Source organism: Chenopodium quinoa, unplaced genomic scaffold (assembly GCF_001683475.1).
Source record: "Chenopodium quinoa cultivar QQ74 unplaced genomic scaffold, ASM168347v1, whole genome shotgun sequence".
In the NCBI taxonomy this organism is placed as follows: Eukaryota; Viridiplantae; Streptophyta; class Magnoliopsida; order Caryophyllales; family Amaranthaceae; genus Chenopodium; species Chenopodium quinoa.
The window spans coordinates 7,897,550-7,925,403 of NW_018742418.1; the positions used below are offsets into that span (position 1 = coordinate 7,897,550).

Consider the following 27,854-nt stretch of genomic DNA (forward strand, 5'->3'; position numbering starts at 1 on the left):
CTACTACTACTACGTAACATACACTTTTCTATTTTTTAATTCAAATTATATAGATTTAATGGTTTATAAAAATAAAAAGGTTAATAATTTTTTTAAACAAAATGTTGTGTTTTGATGTGTGTACAGGTCAAAACACCGTGTATGAATGTCAAGTTAGGTCCTTAGGTGGAGTCTAGAATTTTTTGACTCCATTTCAGACTTTGTTAAAACCATAATTTATAAATGCATACAAATATTATATCATTGTTGTCTTAAGATAAATAAACAACAAATGATAATATCATATAGGGTCTTAAGACTTAGGGCTATGAGTGTTCGAGTTTCAAATCAGATAATCGAGTACGAGTCAATTTTGTAATGTCTACATACAAAATATTAAAATGACCAAGATTTCCCAAAGGATATGATATATACTCCCTCCATTTTTTAAAGTCTTAGCACTTTTCAAATCTAGGCATTTTACTTCATTATATGACAAACTACGACATAAAAGATTTTAATGTTATATCTCTCTCTTCTTACATAAAATCTGGGCATTTTACTTCATTATATGACAAACTACCACAAAATATCTACTATTTTATTTATTTATTTATTTTAATTCTTTCTATGAGTATTTTCATGTTTCTAATATAAAATACAATCAAAGACGTATAATCATGACACTAAAATATAATCAGCCTCTAAAATGAGTAGAAAAAAAAACATGAATTGCATGCAAAACTTACTACATTGATGTAACTCTATTATTATTCAATTAAACATCAATGAATTTAAATTTGCTAATGAGAGGATTAAACCTCAATATAGACATATAACCTATTTTCTTATTTATTAAGACATTTTAAACTTAGTCTTTACTTCGCATACTTGTTACGATTTTCCTTTGATTTTTATGATATCATCAATCTTCTACAATCTCTATAGAACTAGGAAAATATGAAGATCATAACCTTCCAAATTAAAATCTCTATAAATTTATTTTTTTACACGTTAAGGTTAATTGGACCTCAATCGAAAGCTCCTATCATAGGAAGCCCCGTTGACAATGCTCGAAAGGGATAGGGAGAAATCTCTATAAATAGCAGTTAAAGATCATGAAGAAAAGACATCAAACCCAAATCAAACAACAATATAATTACTCTTTTTTTAATTTCGAAGCTCTTAGCTTTAGCCTTTAGCCTCTAGGCTTAGTAGCCTAGTTTAGTTTAGTCTAGTTCGGATATCTCATGCATTAAGATCATTACGTTGTCTCTTGTTGTATTAAAGAAGACGAAGGAATTCATCCTATCACACTTCTTTACTGCCAAGCTTGAATTATCTTTAGGTTGTGTGTTTGGTTTGATGTACAATGTTTTTATAGATATTGATTTTTTCTCATTTTCCTTTGTTTGGTTAGAGGTATGGAAACAATTCTTTCAATGGGAGAAAATTACACTCTCAATGGTGGAAATTTTTTCTTTTATAAACAAGGGAAGCCACATTTTACTCCCTCCTTACCCCTTTTGACTTGAATTTCCTCTTATTTTGGGTAAAATCAATAAGACCTTCGGCAAGGTCCTTTTCTGTGAGCCGAGGGTTTCCTGCACAGTAAACACACGTGAACTGACCTCGAGGGAGTTTCCGAGGAAAGCCCCTCCGATGCCGAATTCAGTACAGTGTTTAGAGAAGAGAAAGCTGTGCAAGAATATTAATTGCTTGAGGCTTAATGTGTATATTTGTAGAGAGAAAGGATTAAAGACTTTTATACCTTTTTTCAATAGATAAGTGGGCCGTGAATCAAGTGAGTTTGACATGGTTTGGAGAGTTGAACCTTAGCCTTGGGCTTTGTAATTAAATCATTTATGGACCGACCCAATTGAAGTAAATTGGACCCAAACACCTCTCACTCATCTTTACCTTTCCACTTCCATTTTTAATTTATTAATAACATTTTTTTTTAAAAAAAAAAACCTAAACAAAGGAAAATGAATTGCAGTTATACTTTTTCTTAAAAATATATTTTCCTAAAATGTTTTAGGTGAAACCATACGGAACCTTAGTTTGTTCAATCCTAGAATGAATGTTATTAATCATACCTCTTTTATTCATTTCTATTTTTTTTATTGATCTATAATTATTTTTTTTAACTACTGAATTACTCGTATGTTAACAAGCATTTCACTTGTAAAGGCAATAACCCTTGGGGTATACCCCCACAACACTCTATCTAGTTCTCAGGCAATAGGTCAGTTGTCAATGCTTGTTGACAATTTTTGCTCTAGCAACATTGTACTACCTTCGTTTCATATTTTTTTACAACTTTGGAATATTTTATACCTCACAAATAATACTTCAAAATTGCAAAAAATATGAAATGGAGGTAGTAATATAAATTAGGAAGTATCAGACATCACCGCCCAAACTACCGATACATTATTTTTATAATTGAAAGACATCATACGACTTAAACAGCTGGAAAAGTTAGCCCTAATAATACACATCTCCCTTTTTATATCATCAATTTAGGAGAAGTTTATTCATGCATGGACTGTAGCCACACGTACACACATACACATACAAAAGTGACAAAAACCTAAACACAAGATGCAATCTTTGGAGAATATTTCTTAAAAATCACAGGATAAGGCCTATCCTCGGCGACTCCTAATTTTGCATCATCAAGAATACTAACATCCTTACACTCCATAGCCGAAACCCTGAAAATTTGGGACTCGACTGTGTGACAATACTTAATGTTGTACACATTCTTAGAATATTTATTTTTTTCAATATGGAATGAATAAGTAGGCTTCAATGGCCCGGAAGTATCACATACGATTTGTTGTTGGCATCACTAGGGGCTACCCACCACCTCAATGGTTTATTGCAGTTGGTGGAGACCTTATCGAAGTAAAATTCAATTGGAAATGAAGTCAAAAGGATCGAAATTTTAAGAATGGAAGAGATCTTCACAGGCGAGCCAGGATGGGGCCGGCGACACTAGGAGAAGGAGAGAGGACTAGGAGGAGGAGAGTAATTGCAGCAGTTGGGAAGAGAAAGGAAGCCATTTTTGTGTGATACATTAAATTTGTTGCTTAGGGTTTTTTTTTTTTTTTTTTTTTTTTTTTTGAGGTATGATGAAGGTATGGTATTTATGGAAGTATTATATGGATGGTATGAGAGAAAATTGTTATGGATATGGGGACTTTTTGGGAAGTAAATAAAGTACGACATAGTAACTATAATGTTCAATTGTTACTTACATGTACTATTATATATATGTGTCATTGTAATGTTTCATTGTTACATAAAATTAAATAATAAGATTATGAAACAGATTTAGCATGATACATTCGTCTTACTATACAGTACGTGATAGCTTATAAAGTTATAATGTATTTGAAGGTTTCTAAAGTTAGAAGAAGCTTTAAATAGAACTTGATTGTACTATAACTTATTACTCCATCCGTTTTTTTTTAAAGTGTCTTATTAAATTTTTTTCACTATTTATTATTTGACCTATTTTAATCAATACTTGTGAATTATACATGATAAAAAATATAGTCTTGTGGGTATATAGCTGTGATTGTTGATATTCAATTGTTATAATTTATATTTATTGTTAACTATAAATATTAATCAAACAAAGAATTTGTAGACAGTTATTTCATGATTAGAAAACAAGTATGAACAAGAACAACAATTGTTCAATCTGAATTCTCTCACTCGATCCAATAATGGCTTCCATGAATTTTTATAAGAAACTAAAAGACAAAATGAATAATGTGTAACTATAAGTAGATTTCAATACATTGACAATGGTGGAAACATAAATAACTTTCTTCTTAAATAATAAAATAAAAAAAGTCATCCTAGCCCTAATCTCGGAATGTATTGCTAATATTAATATAATATAATATGAATCTTGGAACCTAAAGAAATAGGATAGGAAAATTAATACGATAAGAAAGCTTATGAAGAGATGAAGGTGAACAATGAAAGAGCAAGAGGGTTAGCTTACCCATAAATTATTTGTATCTCTTCTTTCGCTCTTTGCTCATTTATTGTTATCCTGTAGTTTTTTTTTATTGCTGCTCTATCTGTGGAAGCTGCAATTTGAATAGGATAGTACTTAATAATTATATAAGGGCAGTGGGAAGTAATTCTAAAGAGTTTTAGTCAGTCAAAATCGTGTAAAATTGTTATACAAAAATTGTAATTTGTTGGTTACAATTTATTGCTCTTTGCTTATATATTGTCTGATGTTGCTGTTAATGCTAACAGTAACAAGCGAAGTACCAAACTCTTATCACGCCTAATTATTATGTTACAATATCACTATGCTATTGAAAGAGACTATTTACAATTTGCAAAACTATAGAAAATGAGTGATTCATCGTGGGATTAAAAACCACTTTGTCATTCATTCCGCATATAGGCAACAAGCTAGATAAGAATTTAACTTACTCAACTAGTCAAAGCCCTACAAACATCTTTCGTAAAAAATTAAAAGACAAACTTATTTATGTTATATAATTAGTTAGATAACATACAATCTTGAAAATAATTGTGCTACAGACATTACTTATATTTACCAGCAGAAACTTATTGATTAACCTTTAATAAACATGTATTAAAAGCATTTTACAAAATAATTTTTGCAAAATAAGGGGGCGCGCATGTAGCTTGCATAATTTGAATAATGAAGTGTTTAGGACTTTACGTACCTTTCATAATTTGAATAATTTATGACATGTTACGGTTTCATTTAAGCTATTGGACAATTTTTTTTTTTTTACATAAGCTATAGGAATAATTTTAAAAATATAAAACGTTGTTGTTTGTTTGTGTAGTGATACAAATTTGGAAGGTGAGTCTTGGAACTATTCTTTTTTCAAATTTGTCGATCTTGAGAACCAATTACATTATATCATCTTCGGGATTACATATTTATGGGACTTTGTTAAAAATAAAAAAAGTGCAAAGAGATCTAAAATTATATATCAGGGAGCAAATCAAAGCGATGTCATCAATGATTAATTAGTAATAGGATTGTTTATATAATACTTGTATTTAGAATTCATATCTCATTAGGAATACTTGTAAGTGTTGATTGACTTTTATTCAATGAAATCATCCTTTCCCTATTACATCTAAAAAAATAGTACAACAAATAATTCTAAGCATAATCGGCCTTCTCTACGAACAATGAATTACTTTAAATACAATACATTGTCGATCAGGTCCAGTTTTGAACCACCCTCATTCCTTTTGAAAATTCCTTATTAGAAAAATATATCTGTTATTTTTACACTTTTTTTTAATGTGAAAACGTTTTAAATGGTACATATTTTGTTTTTATAAACCAATAATTGAATTCTCTTGGACCTAATAGAATAATGTCTATCGAAGACGACAAAAGACAAATGGCATCCTATCATTCTTATGTTGTTCTCTTGGTTTCTTATCCCTACTAACAAAATAAAGTGTGTACGGAGTATAATTTTGCTAGGGGTTCATTCTATGGATCGATTTGACTTTGTATAATGTGTTTGATTTATACATTGAATGAGTTATATGTCATAACAAATTTCTGTTATATATAACAACTCTATTATTTAAAGCTAGATTTTACAATTGTAGTCAATGAAATAAGAATGGAGCGAGGTGTTTGGCAAAGAGTTTTGTTGAAGAAAAATTAGCTTATTTGATCAATTTTAGCTGACTGACTACTATAATAAGGTAATTAAATGTTTGGTGATGAGCTAATTCCATCAAATAAACTAATTAAAATCACCACTAGTTCTTTATTTTATTAAGGAGTCTTGGATATATTTCTTAAGAACATATTGACATATCATCTATTAAAAAAACAAAATTTATGTTAAAAACTTATTATAAAATATTTTTACACTAAAAACATATATATACATGTATTTTATTCCCAAAAAATTCTCATACTACTGCTGCATTGATACTTAAAACAACTTAATATTTGTCGTGTAGAGGTTATCTTCGTGTAATTGAGCTAGATCAAAATCTGCCTCAAAATTACAATATTTTAATTGCTACACCCACTTGTAGAAGGTTATTGAGTATGAAATAACCTTATGATTCAAACCAATTGTTTAAGTTTTGATTGAGTTGGTCCTTTAACAAACAGTCAATTTATCAAGAAGGTGAAAAGTTAAAATATTGTCCATGCCTCCTTCTAAAGTGGATTATCAACCATTAACGTAGACTTTCGGCCATGTCAAGCAATAATAATATAAGAGTTTATGCAAAAGTATCAAATCTCATTCATAACCATTATAAATTTACAGAACTAGAGTTTTTACTTAATTTGACCCGTCTATTTTCCTTCTTTTGTAGGTGATGTATAACTATTGATTAAGGAATTTATTTTTATTTATTAAACTAGATTAAACCCGTGCAATACATGGTTGTTAAATAATTATAATGACAATAAATTTACCAAAATTATTGATATAAAATATTATGAATAGACTCGGTATTAGAAATTATGAAATATATGTGAAAGAAAATAATTAAACATGTAATAATTATAATGGGGAATTTGATATTTTAAAAAGTTTTTTTTAAAAAAATTTTGTGTACAAAGTAAAAGTTATAATTTAGATACAAACCTTATTTTTATGTAAAAATAATTTTTTTTAGTAAATACTTTTGGAGGGAAAACTTTTTATATTATGTTGCCAAGTGTCCCTTTAAGTTTCGCCTTTAATATAATACAATTGATACTAAACTAGATTAAATCCCGTGCAATGCATGTTTGTTAAATAATTGTAATGACAATAAATTTTACCAAAAAAAAAAATTAATATTATGAATAGACTCAGTATTAGAAATTATGAAATATATGTGAAAGAAAATAATTAAACATGTTATAGTTATAATGGGCAATTTGATATTTAAATAAGTTTATTTTAGATTTTGTACAAAGTAAAATTTATACTTTAGATACAAACATTATTTTATGTAAAAATAATTGTTTTTTTAATTTTTTTTTTAATAAATACTTTTGGAAGGAAAACTTTTTATATTATGTTGCCAAGTGTCCCTCTAAATTTCATCTTTAGTATAATATAATTGATAGATTGATTTTTACTCTATGACTAACCTACACAATTATACAAAGTGAAAAACCTAGAAAGAAAGAGAGGAGACAAAATTGCAAGAATCCGTTTTAGGATGATTTATGAACAGTTAAAGTTCACTAGCGGACTAAAGATTTAGGCCAAAAATATATGAAGGCTGGTGCATATGATGGCGCACGTTTCACCTGCCCTTATTGGAAATTTCATAATTTCATAGCATTTCAAATATTTTTCTAGTTTTTTTTTATAACTTGGTTTCACTTACTTATTTTATTTACTTTAACAAAATTTTCATTTACTTTTAAGAAATAAAACTTGAAATTACTTTGTAAAGTTGAAATATTACAAAACAGTCATTAATGACACAGGAAGCATGTGAACCGTCTGATTAATATGATCTAAGGGCCTAGATTAGTTCCTAGTTCTCATTTAAGCCTTGGTTCTCATAATAACTTGGTTATATATATTTTAGTTCCTAGTTTAGTTCCCAGTTATTCCATGTATTAGTTCCCAGTTTTTCCATATCTATTTTAAATAACTGGTCTTAGTTTTTAAAACAAGCGACCACTTTTGATGAAGGGGTCTCTTAGGCCGCTTAGTTAGAGACCACACCTAAAATGGTCTCTTTGACCATTTTGAGATGGTCTCTTTGGATAATTTTGTAGTAGTGAATGAATGTTAATCATGTACCTCTTTTATGTTAAGCAACATTATAAATTAGGAAGTATATGTTGGGAGTAATACAAATCGAACGGATCAATCGTTTTGATGAACTATGTTTGGCGTGGATTTCTTACCCCTCTCGCCCTATAGGGCGGTTTCACTCTGGGAGGTAGGGCGGTGAAGAGTAAGGTCATTGTCAAAGTAATATACTCCATGTTATTTCTTACCCCACATGTCTGGTCAGGCTAAGTATGGGTAGTGATTTTCAGCGGTTTTAACCTCGTGTTCATAACCTATAAATACCCATAATGTCTATTCGTTATATTAGATACAAAAAATATCACAGAGTATTGTGAAACCCTAAACACAAAGCCATTCCCATAGAGATCTGAGTAGTTCTTGAAGTAATTCCAACCTTCCAATCGGGATATAGAGTTGGAAGGTAGATGTGTTACCCTTGGGGAGCATTCGTCACTGAGAGCCTCGTACCCGTGTTGGCGAAATACGCTTCTAGGGCAGCCATAAAATGGATCACAGCTTATATGAGATCTACAATGGAGTATTGTATTTTTGCCCTAATTTCTCTATTATTTTCATGCTTACAACATCATATTTCCTACAATCTAGAAGCGTATATATGTTGTTACCATGATTGATTTCCAGAAAATTCAATTCGATTGAAATCTTAATTGTCATTTATAATTTTGATGAAAGCCATTAAATTGGAAGGAATTGAATCCAGATTAAAGTTTGCATCTTGCGTAATATACTTTTTGAACAAGGACAAATCTGCAACATCATCAAATGTGACGGAAACTCAATCTCTATTAAGATATATTTAGGAAATATATTTGATTTGTTGAATATATTTAGATTTCCTAGGATATTATTTTCATGACTTATCTTTTATTTCCTTAGCTAGCAGTACATGTTTTTATGTAGGCTTAGGAAACTAAACTACTAGTATTATAAATATTCCGCTCGTGAAGTCAATGAAATCGAGCCAAGTTTCACGGTTTTACATGGTATCAGGCCAAAGTCTTTAACATCCCCCTAATCATGGCTGGCGGTGATGATCAACCACCACCTCCACCACCAAAAATCGAGCCAAACTCACCATATTACCTCGGTTCACAAGATCGACTGGGGGATTTCATCACTCCTACTCGCTTAACAGCAGAAAATTATGATTCTTGGGCTGCCGACATTCAAATGGCGTTAGAAGCTCGAAGGAAATTTGAGTTTTTAGATGGTTTCATCACTAAATCGTCACCCCCGTGCACCAAGTTCGATTGGACGGCGATAAATGCCATGCTTATATCATGGATTACAAATACAATCGACCCCGATTTAAAATCAGCCCTATCGAAATTCAGAGAGGCTAAGCCCTTTTGGGATCACCTTAAACAACGATTCGCTCAAACTAACGGTCCACGCATTCAACAATTATGTTCCTCAATTGCAAAGTGTGAACAGACCAAATCGACGCCAGTATCTATGTACTACGGCAAGCTACATACTTTGTGGCAAGAGCTTGATCGTCATGAGCCTCTGATTTCATGTTCGTGTTGTGATAAATGCTCGGCAGGGAGGCTACATGAGGAGCGTAGAGCACAAGCAAGACTACATGATTTTTAAATGGGGTTGGATTCTGATATTTACTCTTCACTTTGCACACATATTTTGTCTCAAAATCCTCTTCCAAGTCTTGACAGAGCATATCAATTGGTGACACAAGAAGAGCGTGTTCGCACTACGAAGCAGGAAGCTAACTCCGCACCATCTGAAGCCGTGGGGTTCGCTGTGCGTGCGGGGTCTGATACGGTTGGTGCTGCTCGTGGTAGGGGTCGAGGCTTTGAAAAACCAGTTTGCACAAAGTGTAAGAAAACAGGTCACGAGGCCTCAAGTTGCTGGGCAGAGACGATATGCGGTTATTGCAAGAAGAAAGGACACCCCGAGACTCACTGCTATGAGCTCATGGGTAGGCCCGAGAATAAAAGGTTGGGGCAGGGACGAGGACAGGCTCGTGCTAATGCAACCACAAGCGGCAATCCGTCTCCTATCCCTAATTCATCTACTGCTTCGGCTTTGGGGCAGCTATTTACACCCGAACTGGAAAGCTATTGCCGGGGTTGTTGGTAATACTCAAATTCCCGAGAACAGATTGACGGGTAAGTTTGATGTCTCATCCTTGGATTATTAATACCGGCGCAACTCACCACGTCACAGGAGATAGTTCTTGGCTAGTTGAAACTCAAAGTATTGAATGCCCGGTTGAGCTACCAAACAGTGAAAAAGTGATAGCTACTTTGGTGGGATCCGTTTGTTTGTTGGATAAGATAACTCTCACCGGAGTTCTTTATGTTCCAAACTTGAGTTGCAATTTACTATCTGTTTCTCAGCTTAATGATGACTTACATACTATTGTCCAATTTGATTCTCATGTTTTTGCTATATAGGACCAAATGAAGGAGTTGATTGGAACGGGAACTAGGAGAGACAGACTATACTATTTTAGCAAACCGAAAGTGTCAAACGTTGAAGCTACATCAAAGTTGGAGTTGTGTCATCGTCGACTTGGGCATCATTCGGAAAAAGTAGTTAAGTTATTTCCTCATGTTAGTAGTAGCAAAGAACATTTAGATACGGGTTGTGAAGTATGTATGCATGCTAAACATCCGAGAGACAAATTTTCTTTAAGTGATAATAAAGCTTCTTGAATATTTGAGAAAATTCATTGTGATTTGTGGGGTCCATATAGACATGTTTCTTCATGTGGAGCTCGTTATTTTTTGACAATTGTTGATGATTTTTCAAGAACAGTTTGGGTTTATTTGTTGCTTGACAAATTAGAAGTTTTTCAAATGTTTATGGCCTTTATTGCTATGGTAGATAGACAATTCTCCCAAACAATTAAAGTGGTCCAAAGTGATAATAGGACAGAGTTTAATTGTTTTCTTAACTATTTTAGAGCCATTAGAATCTTGTTTCAAACATCATGTGTGAGAACTCCCCAACAAAATGGGCGTGTAGAAAGGAAACATAAACATATCTTGAATGTGAGTCGTGCTTTACGTTTTCAAGCAAAATTACCTATTTATTTTTGGGGGGAATGTGTTCTTACCGCCGCTCACTTAATTAATCATACCCTAACTCCTCTTTTAGGAAATAAAACAATTTTTGAGATTCTTTTTGACAAACCCCCCCACTTGTACTATTCGAACCTTTGGGTGCTTATGTTTTGCTCATAATAAAAAAACCAAGGGAGATAAGTTTGCTAGTCGTAGTCGAAAGTGTATGTTCGTAGGGTATCCGTTTGGCAAGAAGGGATGGAGTTTGTTTGACTTGACTACAAAGGAGTTTTTTGTCTCACGGGATGTGAAATTAATTGAAGAAGTTTTTCCGTTTGGGAGTCCGGAGGCTGTGAACATTCCGGTAAATGAGTATGTTGATCAAAATATTCATGAGGATTTTCCTGAATTGGTTTTTAATGAAGAAATTGAGGTGGGCGATTCAATTGGTGGGCAACAAGCCCAACCGAGCACCATGGCTAACCCATTTCCCGATCCAAGCTCACCAGCTCCCGTTGGGCCATCAGCTGATCAGCCTAGTACACCTTCTGCTCAGGCCGCTGGAAATCCAGCGCCTGCTGGGCCGCATTGTTAGGTTTTCTAAACAGCAATTATAGCAAGTAAATACTTATACAATTGTGGGAACAAACCTAAACATGTACAATAATCAAATTATACACAATTTCAATATTATTCAAAGTATTACAAGCAAAGCAATATTAAATCAATGAATTACAGAAATTCAAATGACAAATCCTAATGTGAAAGATTACAAACTTGCCTCACTTCCAAGCCTTTTGCAACGATCATGAACATGAGAATACCGATGACCCTTGAGTCTCAAACCTTGATATAATGTCTTAGGCGTGTATACACTTTCCTAAAGAGATTAATTTCCCCCACAACGGTGCTTGAGTTAAACCGGAAATTCTCTTTGAGATATACAAAAGACATTCAATCCGTTCTTAGCACAAAGAAACGAATCAGGATGATCAATTCACAAAAGAAGGCTAAATTTCAAGAGGTTAATCTTTCAATAGTTTGCAAGAATATTGAAAGAGAATAGGAGAATTATTTTATGGAGAGGATGAACAAAAATTCTATAATTTTCTTTCTGTTCTTCTATCTATCTTTTGTATTCACAAAAAATCCTTTTATATGAGGGTCAACCGTCAGCAAATAACCGCAAAACAGGCTAATGGCACGGGCGCGACAAACAAAGCGCGGACGCGCCACAACGAGGAGCGGGCGCTCCTCACTTTGGCGCGGGCGCGCCTCACTGAGGAGCGGGCGCTCCTACCCAGAATAAGCGTTTGATGAAATTTTCCTGTGAGGGGCGCGGTTTGAGCGCGACCAGAGGCGCGGGCGCGCCACCAGGAGGCAGCGCGAGCGCGCCAAAACTTGCGCGGCCGCGCCTTTCACTTTCATCTTCCATGCTGAAATCCAGAGAGGTACGCGGTTTAGGTGCGCTCTCATTGCGGCCGCGCCTATCAGGCGCGGTCGTGCTTTACATTGGCGCAAGCGCGCACCATACAACACTCTAAATTATCTAACACGCATTCTTCTCCTAAGAAGCCCACCTTGGATCAGCCTGTTTCTCTTGAGAAGCCCAACTCCACGCCACTTGATCAAGCTGCTGATAGACCTTCTCATGAACCTGGATTGCAAGGTAATGATGCAAGTTCAAATGCACAAGAATTGGGTCGTGGACATCGTCAAAAGTTTCCCAACGTCTTGCATCGTGATTATGTGACACATACGGTTTTTTCTAATAGTCCACTCTCCTCTCCTTCCAATCACTCCTCAAGTACTCCTTATCCTTTAGCACATTACATAAATTGTGACAATTTTTCTGCCAATTATCGGAGATTTCTTGCAGCTATTATCAAGGGTAGAGACCCAAAATCTTTCAAGGAGGCAATGAAACATGACAGATGGCGTCAATCTATGAAAGAAGAAATTCGTGCTCTAGAGGACAATGGTACATGGGCCTTGGAGCATCTCCCTCCCGGGAAACATGTGCTCTTGGTAGTTAATGGGTCTATAAAACCAAATATTTGTCCAATGGTGACATGGAGCGTCTAAAATCTCGATTGGTGGTTTTTGGCAATCATTAGCAGGCTGGAATTGACTATGATGAAACTTTTGCTCCAATGGCCAAGATGACTACTATTCGTGCTTTTCTTGCAATAGCGACTTGCAAAAATTGGGAATTGCATCAAATGGATGTTCATAATGCCTTTTTTCATGGTGATCTTGATGAAGAGGTGTACATGAAATTGCCCGACGGATTTCAGAGTTCGGATCCTTCTTTGGTGTGTAGGTTGCGCAAATCACTCTATGGCTTGAAACAAGCTCTTAGGTGTTGGTTTGCAAAATTAGTGTTTTCGGCTTTAAAAGGGTATGGTTTTCTCGAAGCCTATTCTGATTATTCTTTATTCACATATACTCATGACAAAACTCAAATAAATGTCTTAGTTTATGTGGATGATCTTATTATTTCTAGGAATGATTCCGCTGCAATTAAGGCTTTCAAGGCATATCTTAATGATTGTTTTAAAATGAAAGATCTTGGCCCTCTTAAATATTTTTTGGGCATTGAGATGGCTCGTAGTTCGTCTGGTAATTTTTGTGCCAACGAAAGTATACTCCGGATATTATCTCTAAAGCAGGTCTATTGGGAGCAAAGCTTAGTGGGTTTCCCATGGAACAAAATCATAGGCTTGCTCATGCTAGTGCGAATTGTTGAAGAATCCCGAAGCATATCTCCGTCTTGTGGGACAGCTTATATACCTTGCGGTTACTCGTCTGGACCTCGCTTACTCAGTTCACATTTTATCACAGTTCATGCAAGAGCCTCGCATAGAGCATTGGGAAGCTCCTTTGAGGGTTGTTCGTTATCTAAAGGGAACTCCCAGACAAGGCATATTGTTGCGTTCAAATAGTAAGCTCACACTAGAGGGATGGTGTGATTCAGATTGGGCGGCGTGTCCCCTCACTCGGCACTCGTTGACAGGATGGCTAGTGTTCTTAGGCAAATCTCTGATTTCTTAGAAAACTAAAAAGCAACCTATAGTCTCTAAATCTTCTTCAGAAGTGGAATACAGGTCCATGGCAGCAGTTACTTGTGAATTAAAGTGGCTAAAGGGTTTGTTGTTGAGTTTGGGTGTCCAACATCCTAAAACAATTAAATTTTTCTATGATAGTGAGTCCCCGTTGCATATTGCAAGAAATCTCGTGTTTCATGAGCGCACGAAACACATAGAAGTTGATTGTCACTTTGTTCGTGATGCAATCAATGAAAGCTTGGTTTCCCCGTCACATGTGTCTACTTCGGCTCAATTGGCGGATATATTCACAGAAATTCTCAGGAAGGCTCAGTTTGACTATCTTCTTTCCAAGTTGGGCATTTTCAAATCTCATGCTCCAACTTAAGGGGGGGTATTAATATATAATTAGGAAAAATTATTTGATTTTTTGAATATATTTAGATTTCCTAGGATATTATTTTCATGACTTATCTTTCATTTCCTTAGCTAGCAGTACATGTTTTTGTGTAGGCTTAGGAAACTAAACTACTAGTATTATAAATATTCAGCTCGTGAAGTCAATGAAATCAAGCCAAGTTTCACGGTTTTACAATCCCCTTCTCTTTGAGATATAAATATTAGAAGTATTTCCATGATCACATGTTATTGGGAATTGGGAACGTGATAGTGGATGTCCAAAGTTGGAGTATCTTATGAGTATGAGTGTAAAGAGATTGTTGTCAATAGCTTTGTCATGTGGTGCTTAACAGTGGGTTTGCAACACACATTATTTATGAGAATTTGAGATCCGCATGTTTGGTACAACTTGTAATACCCCGTATTTTGATACGTATTTTCTAAATTAATTAATTAATGATTATTTTTTAAAAAGGGTATTTTAGTAATTTTAATTACTACTTGAATTTTGGAGCCAAAATGATATTTGAATATTGGCACCAAAAGTATTTTGTAACCTAATTATTATTTTTAGATTTTGGATAAGATTTATTATCCATTTAATTTATTTTAAAAACCAGATTATTTATATATTTCCGATATTTTAATTAAAGCAAAAACTATATTGTATTATTTAATTAATAAGGTCCGAAAATTCCTAATTATTGACTAAGATTTTCGATTTTCCTAATGTGGAAAATCTGATTTTCTAGGTTAATTTATTTAGTGAATAATTGGTATTTTATTAATTAATTATTTTATACAATAAATATTATTTACACAATTATTTTTAATACCTTAAATCTATCAAAATAACTCCCTAAAATATACTAATAGGATTCGAAAATTTGAGCTATGGAAGCTCAATATTTTCGGCCCTCATGGTCTAATTTTGGGTGATTTATTTTGGAAAATTGTATTTTTAATTATCTCCTTAAAATTTCTTATTTTCCTTAATTTTATTTCTCCATCTCCTAAATATTTGATCATCTTATTTTCCTACCTTATATTTTCCTTGATTATTCCCCAAGTAATCTCTTTTGCCATATTATTTTTCATGACAACACACTTTCCTTAATTCTATTATTTTTAATCACCTTAATATCAAAACTTTCCATATTTCTTTCATTCTCTTCTCCAAGTAATTCCTTAATTCATTTTGCCATAATTCTGATCTTCATACATTTTCCTACCATAATTCATGCATGAGCTAGCCTATAAATACCCATTGATACATGGCCAAACACACACACCAATTCTCTTCTACTCTCTTACTCTTCTTCTCCTCTTTTCTAAAAGAAAATCAGCCTGTATATATTTGGAGCCAATTTTTGGGCACTTCTGGTCAATTTTGGGGTTTTTCTATTGCATGAAAATTGTTCCTCTTGAACAATCCTTGAGGTTAGGCTCAAGAATCACCTAATTCGGAGTTATATTAAAGGAGTTATAGCCTCTGCAAGTTCTGCCTATTCTTTCTAATGCAAATCCAATTCTTCTCTTTTTTCCTTTCTTTTCTTTCTTGCACCACCACCAATCACCACCAATCACCCCCAACCACCTGCCAGAAGGCTGCCCTTGGCGCCACCTCTCTCTCTTTTACTTGGTTTTCTACCTTTTCTTCTTCTCTTCTCTTATTTAATTAATTATTATTATTATGGGGAATTTATAAAAATTATTATGAGTAGTTTTATTTAAATAAAATCAGATTTTTATTCATGTTTATGAAAAATAATTTAAATGGTTCATGTACATAAAGTTGGGGGTTTTAATTTAATTATTTGTTAACCTTATATTATTTAAGGTTATATTTATTTGTAAGGTGTGTTCAATCAAGGTTCTTGAAGTCTATGTGTAATTGCTAGCAAGGATCAAAGGTACGTTTAGGTGGCTAGATACCTTTGGAAGTGATTGGTTTGAATAACATGTTTATATGATTTTATTGGTGATTGAATTAAATTGATTTGAATTATGATTTATGAAACAAAGCATGGTTGGAGGAATTGATTTTAATATTTGTTTTAATAAATGTATTTGTGAAGGATTGATTTTAAAATCATGTTTTGAAGGGTTTGAATTACTTATCATGTTTGAATAAAGAAAATGATTTGAAAAGCTTGTTGAATTAAATAAAAGATTATTCAAAGGAAGAGTTATTGATTTTGAAAATTTATTTATATGAGATTTAATTCTCAAGTATTTATTAAAAATTTGATTTTTTGAAGGCATGTTGAATTAAATAAAAAGGAGTTTTTATTTAACCTATTATAAAGGTTGATTTTATTTAAGGAGGAATTATTGAATTATTATTATTATTATTATTATTATTATTATTAATAAACTTTACAAGCATGTTAATAGTAATCACATTATGCGTATTTGGTTGATAACACTTTAGACTTTGTATGACCGAGTCTTTCCTCAAGAATAGCCTTGCAATATAAGGAGACTAGCTTGGGGAGTATGCACACTTAGGTGAGGAATTGGTTTTAAAAAGAGAAATTGGTTTTAAAAAGAAGAATTGGTTTTGAAAAGAGGAATTGGTTTTAAAAAAGAGGAATTGGTTTTATTGAATTGATTATTGAAATATTAAATTATTGGAATTGGTTTTATAAATCATTTCATCGAATTATTGAATTATTGAAAATTGGTTTGAAACATGAGTTTTGGAATTCATTGGATTAATTATTGGAATTGGTTTTAAGAGCATGTTTGCAAATAAATTGAATTTACTTATCTTGCACTTATCGTACTAAGCATATTTTGCTAATCCGTATTTCCTATTTGTTTTAGTTCGCACCTGTTTACCGTAATGGTAAACAGTGTTGACTATTTTCAGGTGGATTCATGAATGAACATATGGGAGTCCCGGGATTTTCTTCACCTAGTTTAGGAATGTTGGTCTTGCTTGTCTTTATTTTGAGTACTCATAACAATGTTACTATTTTTTATAAGTATTAATAAAAGAAGGTTGAGTTTCCGCTGCAAGTTTTGTTATTGAGTTAAGTATTTTGAGTATCCTTGCGTAATCACGTGGCGATAATACACCTAAGTCTATCGCTAAGGTATAATATACGTATTATACTAGTATTTCTGTAGAGGGAGATTTAGGGGTGTTACACAATTGCTTGATGGTATGTTGGAGTTTTGTAATGCAAACGGTGCTTATGTTTGAGCCAAAGACGAAGTCAAGCCCTCGTTGCCGCATCTGAGCCTGAGATTGAAGTTTCCTGCGGGCGCGGGATTCAGCCGTGAGCTTCCCTGTGATCTGGAAGTACCGTCGACCCTTGGTAGTTGAGCGCTGGTTTCACCCGTGGGTTTGGGTTGCGGGCGCGGGGTTAAGCTGCGGTCGCGGGTTTTGGCAGGGATTACAGATTTTGCATATCATGGTATTGTAGAGTTGAAGCTATATACAATGGCAATCATAATCAAGAGAACTGCTATGCTCAGGGAAGTTCTCCACTCATATTTTATTTTTGGCCGAGCATTAAATTATTTACATGATTATTTTTGTGTGCTCATTTCCATGGAAGTTCTCCTCTCAATATTTGGTATCAAACTTTAAGTTGACTTAATGTCTCATTATGGGCCTCCTAGATGCATAATTATTATTATGATGTGTTGTTTTGCAATGTGAGGGTGAGTTTTGTTGGTTTTGAGACTAACGAGCATGTTGGTTTGTTTCACCCTAGTGAGGGTGTTGAGGAGGAAGCGAGACTTCCATTTGTTTTGCTTATGTATTCCTATGGGCATGCTAGTAGCTTTGACAACTGTACTTGTGAGTTGTTTACTTCTGCTTATTGTGTTGTATATAACCCATTGTTGAGTGTCATGGTCGATCAGGACTCGTTATGTGACTCTTGTTGAGCTAAGAGTGTTGATCTTATTCCTAATCTAGTGTGGAATGGGTGTATTGATTGTTTTATTTAACTAAGTCATTTGTGTGAACCCTAGACGTATGTGACTTAAAGGGTATTTGAATTATATGATTTAATTCATGAATACTTAGTTAATTTGTTAGACTTGGAGATTGAGTAGTATTATAAATGTGGTGTTGTTTTACTTATTGATGTTTGCTTGAGGCATATCTTTTTCCTAGGGTTTAGATGAGACCATTTCATCTCCTTGTTTATATAGCAGAAGTAAAATTTTTATTTTGATCAAAGCCTAGAAGAGTAAGGTTGGTTAAAGTTGGTTTCAAGTAAGAGCTCCACATAATGGAATAATTGAAAGGTATGACCCTATTGTTTGAAAGGGCCTCTAAATGCTCTTGTCTTAATTTTGGCTAATATAGTCTATGTAGGGGTAGTAATTTTATTGTTTTCAGCTCATTATGTTGGCTAATGGTTTGTCTCACAAGAATGTGTTTTAGCCCCTCTTCATTAACATATTGGTTATATATGTGATAACCTAAATGCTTGTTGTGTGGGGGTGTTTATATAAGGTGAGATGTTCCTTGGCGTGCTCCGTAGGTTATTTAATACTCTGCGATGGTGTGATTGTTAAACATGCTGAATCTAATATTGCTTATTTACTCACTCATGTGAGTGATCTTTTTCAATTCATTCATGTGGTAGGTGTGTTTTTCTAGCATAAGCCTTTATGTTATTTAAAGGACCTTACATGTGATCTAGGTTGGGTTATGCTAATGATGGACGGAAATCAATTAATCTAGAATATACTGGCAATTGTGGGGGTAGTGAGATCTCCACTGCTCTACTTTTCTAATTCACAAGTTTGATGTGTGTTGTCAGAAACTAAGTGTTTGATGGCAAATGTGAGACACAATTCATGAGTTGCAAGCCATGGAGGTGGATCTTGTGAAGTGATACTCCTTTTTGAGTATGTGAAGCCAGAGAAGAATTGTACAAATCCTTAAATAAGGAATAAAGTATGACTTGGTGCGAGTTTGTCAATGGGAATGAGCTAAAAACCCACGTGGTATGTCATTCCTATGGCGATTATTTGTGAGGATGATCTTATGCTCTTAATGTGTCTATAGCCTAAATTGGGTGATCCTATTGTGAAGGACTTGATAGACGCACCGCAAATTTCTTTTTGAGATGAACTTTATTGTTCATGATGAATCTATAGCCCTAATTGGGTGGTTCCATGAGAGAACTTGATAGATTCACCATCGTTGTGAAGTTGAGCTTCATGTCAAATGCATCTAGCCTTATAGTCATCCAAGAAGGGGTGGAACTATAGGAAGCCTAGATAGATGCACCTATGTGCTTTGTGAGATTGAACATCAGTGTTTTTATGTATCCATAGCTTCATTAAGTGGTCCAAGTAACCAGACTTGATGAATACACTAATGGATAGGTTGGACGTTGTTCTTAATGTTTCATATCCCTATTGGGTAGTCTATGCAGGTATATATACTTGATGAAGCACCTATGTGAGTAAGCAGGGTTGGCATCCTCCTATGGAGCCTATATAGTTTCCTAACAACACTCACTAGAAATCCAAGGGAAAGTTGGCCTTGTATGACGTTACATACGGACGCGGAATTATTCAAGCTTCTAAAGGTAACGTGTGTGGTGTCGGGTTATTTCAATTGTCTTGAAGTTCAATTTATACTTTAGAGATCATTGAACACCTCACTCCACTAATGTGCTAGTTCAATCCTTACGGGTTATATCACATATGCACTAAACCTTTCATTTTCTGCTTAGATTTCTAGATCTCTTATCCGATTGTATTAGTGGGGGATTGTTGGAAGTAATACAAATCGAACGAATCGATCATTTTGATGAACTATGTTTGGCGTGGATGTCCTACCCATCTCGCCCTATAAGGCGGTGTCGCCCTGGGAGGTAGGGCGGTGAAGAGTAAGGTCATTGTCAAAATAATATACTCCATGTTATTTCTTACCCCAGATGTCTGGTCAGTCGGGCTTGAGTCATGCCAAAGTATGGGTAGTGATTTTCAGCGGTTCTAACCCCGTGTTTATAACCTATAAATACCCATAGTGCCTATTCATTATATTAGATACAAAAAATATCACAGAGTATTGTGAAACCCTAAACACAATAAACACAAAGCCATTCCCATAGAGATCTGAGCATTTCTTGAAATAATTCTAACCTACCAATCGGGGTATGGAGTTGGAAGGTAGCTATGTTACCTTGGGGAGCATTCGTCACTAAGAGCCTCGTACCAGTGGTGGCGAAATACGCTTCTAAGACAGCCGTAAAACGCGTCATAGCTTATATGAGATCTACAATGGAGTATTGTATTTTTACCCTAATTTCTCTATTATTTTCATAGTTACAACATCGTATTTCCTATAATATAAAAAATCACCACCTCAAAATACTGACACATTACTTTTATAATTAAAAGACAGCACACGACATAAATACGAGGAAAAGTTCTCCCTAACAATACAAATCTCCCTCTTGATATCATCAATAACGGAGAAGTTTATTTATTCATGCATGGACTATAGCCACACGTACACATAAACACGTACAAAAGTGACATACCTAAACATCAGATGCAATCTTTTTTGGAGAATATTTCTTAAAAATAAAAGGATAAGTCCTATCCTCGGCGACTCCTAATTTTCCATCATCAAGAATACTAACATCCTTACAGTCCATAGCTGAAACTCTAAAAATTTCGGACTCGATTGTGTGACAAAACTTAATAAAGTAGAAACCCTTAGCATATTTATTTTCTTCAATATGGAATGAATAAGTAGGCTTGAATGGTCCAGAAGTACCGACAATCACGTACGATTTGTCGTTGGCATCACTAGGGGCTACCCACCACCTCAAAGGTTTATTGCAGGTGGTGGAGACCTTCTCAAAGGAAAATATGATTGGATATGAAGTCTTAAGGATCGGTATTTTAAAAAGGGTCGAGATCTTCACAGGCAAGCCTCTTTTGGACCAGTCATGGGTTATAAAAAGAGGACAGGGTGAAGAGTCCTCTGCTGGTGTCAATCTAAGGCCACCTTCGGCCGATGAGATCAATGGACGAAAGGCTGGAAGGATGTAGTAGTCCCCTCCATTTTGTAGTATGTCGCCGTCCACATCTAGGATGGGGCCGGCGACGCTAGGAGAAGGAGAGAGGACTAGGAGAAGGAGAGTAATTGCAGCAGTTGGGAAGAGAAAGGAAGCCATGTTTTTATTTTTTTTTTTAAGTTTTCAGGAATAATGGAGGACTGGTATTTATAGAAGTATTATATGGATGGTATGAGTGAAAAATTGTAATATATATGGGGAGTTTTTGGGAAGTTAAAAAAGTACGGCATAGTGGTTACTCAAATGTTCAATGGTTACATTGGTATTATTATGTGTCATTAGTCATTGTAATGCTTCATTATTACAAAAAAATGTAAATAATGTTACATCCTGGTGCTGTTTTTTTCCTCCAAAACTCTCCTTTCCTTTTAATTTTTTATTTATTAATATTTAATTCTGTAATAATATCATTCCAAATCTTATATATTATTTTTTTGACAAATATATATTCCTTTTTATTTTGGTGTTCATAATTTTTCTATACAAAATTACCTAAATAATTATTTCAACTCCTTTTTAATCATCTTTTAAATGGAGTATTATTAAATTTTCCAAAAAAGTAATAATAAATTGATTCATATAATAGATGTTAAAGAAATTACCTTTTTTTTTTTTAATGGAAGAATTACTTTAAAAAATCACTTAATTTTTTTTTTTCAAATACCTCTAGCTAATGTTTTATTTCAATTTCAATTCAATATAACTATATATTAAATTTGTTTCTGAAATTTTACTACTATACGTATATATTATATATCACAAATTAAGGATTTATAGAGTATAGTATAACTATAAAATAAATGTTGTGTTTGAAAATTATATTTTATGTCTAATTATATGGAAAGGTAAAATATCAATTAATTTTTTTTGTAAGTTACGTAATTAAAAAAATCAATATCTAGTAAAAGCAAAAAAACAAAAAAAAAATTATCTTTTGCCAAGACACTTGATTGAGATGATATATTTATTACATCCAACATTCATAAATAATCTGCATACTGAAAGATGACACGACAGACGTACTGAAAATTGACATCTCCTTATATATATATATATATATATATATATATATATATATATATATATATATATATATATATATATATATATATATATATATATATATATATATAGAACTTTTAAGACAATAAACAAAAATGATTAAATTACAGTTATTATATAGCTTCAAACACGTTTTTTTTATAACAACAAAGAATGACAATATCATATATGTATAGCATCAATCCATAAACAGAAAATGTAACAGTACAGATTAGTGTTGCCCAAATATTGATTGTTCTTGCCTTTAATGATCATTGTAGTATTTATTGCCATTGAAATGGATTTTTAGATATAAAAGGTGATATATATTTATAATTAATATATTTGTGTGTATGTTGTGCACTTTTGCTAATAGTTTTAGTGGAGATTTTAGTCTGTTGTTTGATTGATTTTTGATGTTTATTAAAAATGCATTTATAAATAAGTATTTACTAATATGGCCACTAAACCTGATCAAACCAAGCTTCGCCAGAAAAAATTCTCGGGTTTAGGCAGCCTAAAAAATCAATTTTTGTTTAATTTTTTGCATTGCCTATTAATATAGATTATGACATTATAATTTCTATATATTTGATGTGTATGTTTTATCAAATTTTATTTGTTGGATATAATTAATTTTCTTAAAATAAATTAGACTTACCGTGCATGGCACGGGCCTTAAGCTAGTATATATTAGATGAAGGTTTATAGGCTAACAAAAGTGATAGATATTATAGTCATGATAATATTTGTCGCAGATTAGGATAATATTTGTATATATCTTGTATCGTTATCGTATTAGGTTTTCTAACGTGATTAGGACTAGTCTTGTAAAACTCTATATACTACCTCCGTTAATGAATATTTGCGACTTTGTGGTATTATTTGCGAGATATAAAAAATTCCAAAGTTGCAGATAACCATTAATAGAGGTAGTACATTGATCAATACACTCGAAATTGAGGAGTTTTCCCGAAATCTAACATGGTATCACAACCCTAGGTTTTTTGATCTAACTTCTGCAATTTTCTTTGTTTTCTAGTTATTCCATTTTTAAATTAACGTTTTTCAAGATTTAAGAATCTTGATTCTCGTTTTCTTTCTTTGCATTAAAGACACAAGTTGTCACTTTAATTTGCCTTTTATACAGCAAGTATAGCATAATTTCATCTTTGCGCCATGGCCAAAGACAGTGAACATCAAACACCTCCACCACCGCCTCCTCCACCATCGAAAGACTACCATTCGGCTCTCTCCGTCAACAACATCAAGAACGCTATTCCCTTGATTCTTGATCGAGAAAAAGTTCAATATTCTAATTGGGTGGAATTATTTGAGGTTCACTGCCACGCTTTTAATGTTCTTGACCACATCGAATCTACCGTGCCGCAACCTTTCGATGTCTCTGACTCTCTTTGGCATCACCTAGACTCCCAGGTTTATATGCTTCAACCCCCAGGTTTTGTTGATCGGGAGCACCCTCTTATGTTTGTCGGCTCCATAAGGCTCTCTACGGTTTGAAACAAGCTCCTAGAGCTAGGTACCAGCGATTTGCAAACTTTCTCATCAAATTGGGTTTTGTCATTGCCAAGAGTGACAACTTTCTTTTTACTTTCCGGCAGGGTGATGATTTGACATATTTGCTTTTATATGTTGACGATATTATATTAGCTACCTCATCTGACAGGTTGCGTGTAGGGATCATATCTCAGTTGCAAACTGAGTTCCCTATGAGTGATTTGGGTCCTCTGAGCTACTTTTTAGGGATTGCGGGGACCCGTACTCCTTTTTATTTGCTACTTTTAAAGGAAAAGTATGCACAGGAGATTTTAAAGGGTACAGGTATGGGCTCTTGTAAACCTGTAGCTACTCCAGTTGACACTAAGTCCAAACTTAGTGCAAATGCAGGACCACCTTTTCGGGATCCTAGTTTGTACCGCAGTTTAGCAGGTGCTCTTTAGTATCTCACTTTCACAAGGCCAGATATTGCCTATACGGTACAACAGGTGTGTCTTTTTATGCATGATCCCCGGGAATCTCATTATGATGCATTGAAACGCATTCTGCGTTATATTCAGGGTACCATTGATCATGGCTTACATTTATATTTGTCTGCTTCTCAACGTTTGATTACTTATACTGACGCTGACTAGGGAGATTGTCCTGATACCCGCCGTTCCACATTGGGTTATTGTTGCTTTCTTAGGGACAACCTCGTTTCTTGGTCATCTAAGCGTCAACATACATTATCTAAATCGAATGCAAAAGCTGAATACTGAGGCGTCGCAAATGTTGTCTCTGAGGCATGTTGGCTTCATAATCTTTTACTTGAGTTACATTGTCCTCTTCGACATGCTACTTATTATTTATTGTGATAATATAAGTGCTATCTACCTTTTTGGCAACTCGGTACAACACCAACGCACCAAACATGTGGAGATGGATATTCATTTTGTTCGAGAAAAGGTTGCTTTGGGACAAGTTCGGGTTCTGCATGTTCCTTCTAGATATCAGTCTGCGGACATTTTCACAAAAAGCCTACCACAAGACTTATTTTTGGATTTTAGATCTAGTCTTAGCATACGTCCTCCTCCCGGTATGACTGCGGAGGAATGATAGATATTATAGTCATGATAATATGCAGATTAGGATGATATTTGTATATATCTTGTATCCTTATCGTACTAGGTTTCCTAACGTGATTAAGACTATCCTTATAAAACTCTATATATATTGATCAATGGTACACACTTTATATCGAGGAGTTTTCTCGAAATCTAACAAAAAGCTTTAGATATAGAACTTGATCGTACTTTAACATATTACTCCACCCGCTTTTAATTTCAAAAATATCCTATTACACAAATATTTAGGTCTAACTTTTGGGGATCTGACGCACAAAATTAAAAGTTATAATTAAGGAAGAAGTTTATACTGGCCTAACTTTTGGAATTTGACGCACAAAAAAATAAACAATAAAAAAATTCTTGATTTGACGCACACAAAGAAAAAAAGTCATCACCCAAATAGGATACTTAGCATAATTTTGTAAAAAGTTTTCCCTCCAAAAATAGTATATATGTTTAATAAAATTCTATTAAAAACTGTCAAACTCTTTTTAAAAAAAATAATAAGATTTGTAAATAACGACAATCAACTTTATTTTAATATTTTATTACCATTATTTACAAATCTTATTATTATGAATTCGTGCATAGTATAGGCCAAAAACTAGTAAAATGTAAAACAAAATTGGGAAAAATTGTAAGACAATGCGAGTCTCAAAACGAAAAGTGATACTATATAATATAATAATATCACTCCGATCCATACAAAACATAAGAATCACGTACATATGAAATATTTGTAAATTCCTCTTTATGTACTTCATATTTTATCAACACTTGTTTTTGTCTAATTGCAAAAATAATGATAGTTAATTGAAATGAAATAACATATGTAACTTTTTTTTTTTTTTTTAATTTGAATTTGTTTAATGTTTATCCTTAAAAAAATTTGTAGGCTACATAAACAAATTTTTTTTTTCAGATTTCCTAATAAAAAATTTCTTACAAAAATATACCGTAGTACTTTCTAGGGAAATTTTTCATACAATTTTATCAATAATCAAGTGTCTTACTTGATAATTCATTTAGTACGTATTATAAATGTATGAACAAATATTATAGTCTTTAATAATATAATACATTATTAAAGATATGTTATCAAAGTGGATCATTTAAAATTATAATAAATAAATATGAGACATAAAAGTATTATTTTAATTAAAGCGAAGGAAGTTCCTGTTTATCACCTATTCACCTTGATAGAATTATAAGTAAATCAATAAAATGTCTAATCAACCTGATATTTTCGTAATTATATTTTCGAATCTATATTTAGAAAAAGTTATCGAATTATATATAATTCTTTGATTTGATAGATCAAAAATGTATATTAATGTGTTAAACCGGTATTTTCTCCTTAAAATGAGAATCACCAATAAATTAAAAAAAGAAAAAGAAGAAAAAAAAAACATAGAAATGAAAAAACGTGTATGTTATTGAAAATTCCTCCACCACAATTGAAGTAAACGTAGGACAAGGCTATATCAATAATTCGAAGCATCGGTGGTCCACGATTGTACTACTCGTATGATTTACGACGAGCGATTCATCATCACTTTAAATAATAATCAAAAGGTACAATCAGAATAAGTGAATTAAACAATATTGTACTTCTTTCTCCTTTTTTCTTTATCTCACCTTGGAGAATTTACTTTTGTCATTTTTTATTTTAATAAATTAAATATCTTTAGTTATATATTTAGTAAGATTATAAAAAGCTAATAATGCGAAAGTATTTTCGAGATAAATTATATAAAATTTTACATGATTATATTTCATTTAACATACACTTTCTCCGTTCTTTTTAACTTGACCAACTTTGACTTTTACACTATTCACCACCTTTCTTTGACCGTCTTTTGTAAATAATATGTAAGCAAGAACATATTCATGTAAGATCTTTTTGAATTTGTCTCAATAAGTATTATCATAATATATAACTTTTGTAATTTTTACTTATGAATAATTAAAGTTATTGATCGTTAAAGTTTTGCATTGACAAACGTGATAAAAAATACAGATCAAGTAAAAAAAACAGAGAAAGTATATCATAAAAGCGGATCAATTGTAGTGTATATGCTCTCCTTCTTTTCTTTCGTTTTGTACTTTCTTTTGCTCCTCATTGCCTCCCATTTCTTTACTACCTTCTTGTTCCAACAAAGTGCTAGAGCTGGCTTATATAACAAAAATAGGAGTTGCATAACAAACAGAAAAAGTAACAATGTAGAAAAAAAGAGGAAAATATTTACTTGATAGATAATGTTAGCTTGTAGATGAGGTCCTAGTATGAGAATCGATTATCACTTGTTCTCATTGTAACAAACAAATGGATAACATTAACAGGATAAGAACATTAAAAAAATAAAAATAAATAAAAAATCTTGGGTAATTTAATGATGCCCACGTGCTCTCGAAATTTTTATCCACCACAATTTTGGTAGATGTAGCATAGGGTAACCAGGCCCGGCCCTTAGCATGTACAGGGTGAACAACTGCACAGGGCCCAAACTTTAATAGGGCCTCAAACCAATTTAAGAATATAATAAATTAAATAGCAATATTTTCAAGAATCTTTGTGTGTAGCTCAATGGTCAGATGCCGAGCATAGCTTCAGTTAGATTTAAGGTTCGGTGATTCTAAGCTTCACTATTTTATTTATTTATTATTTTTTTTTTGGTGGGTGGTACACTTGGTTTACTTATCCACAAATGACACAATATTTTATTTATATATTAGTTTTTTTTTTTTGGTGGGTCGTACACTTGGTTTACTTATCCACAAATGACACAATATTAAATGTGTGCTAAGCTTTAAAAATTCTTCATCCTACTATCTC

General features: G+C 33.2%; 1 protein-coding gene across 1 annotated transcript; it reads right to left on the reverse strand.

Annotated features, from left to right (window-relative positions):
• Positions 1-20,807: 20,807 nt before the first annotated feature.
• On the reverse strand, positions 20,808-21,449 carry LOC110714322 (factor Xa inhibitor BuXI-like). The gene has a single exon (XM_021892827.1). The coding sequence runs from the start codon at positions 21,447-21,449 to the stop codon at positions 20,808-20,810; it is 642 nt and encodes a 213-aa protein (XP_021748519.1).
• Positions 21,450-27,854: the final 6,405 nt, after the last annotated feature.

Excerpts from the sequence above, each read along its gene's own strand:
- LOC110714322 (XM_021892827.1), bottom strand. The coding sequence starts at position 21,449 with ATGGCTTCCTTTCTCTTCCCAACTGCTGCAATTACTCTCCTTCTCCTA.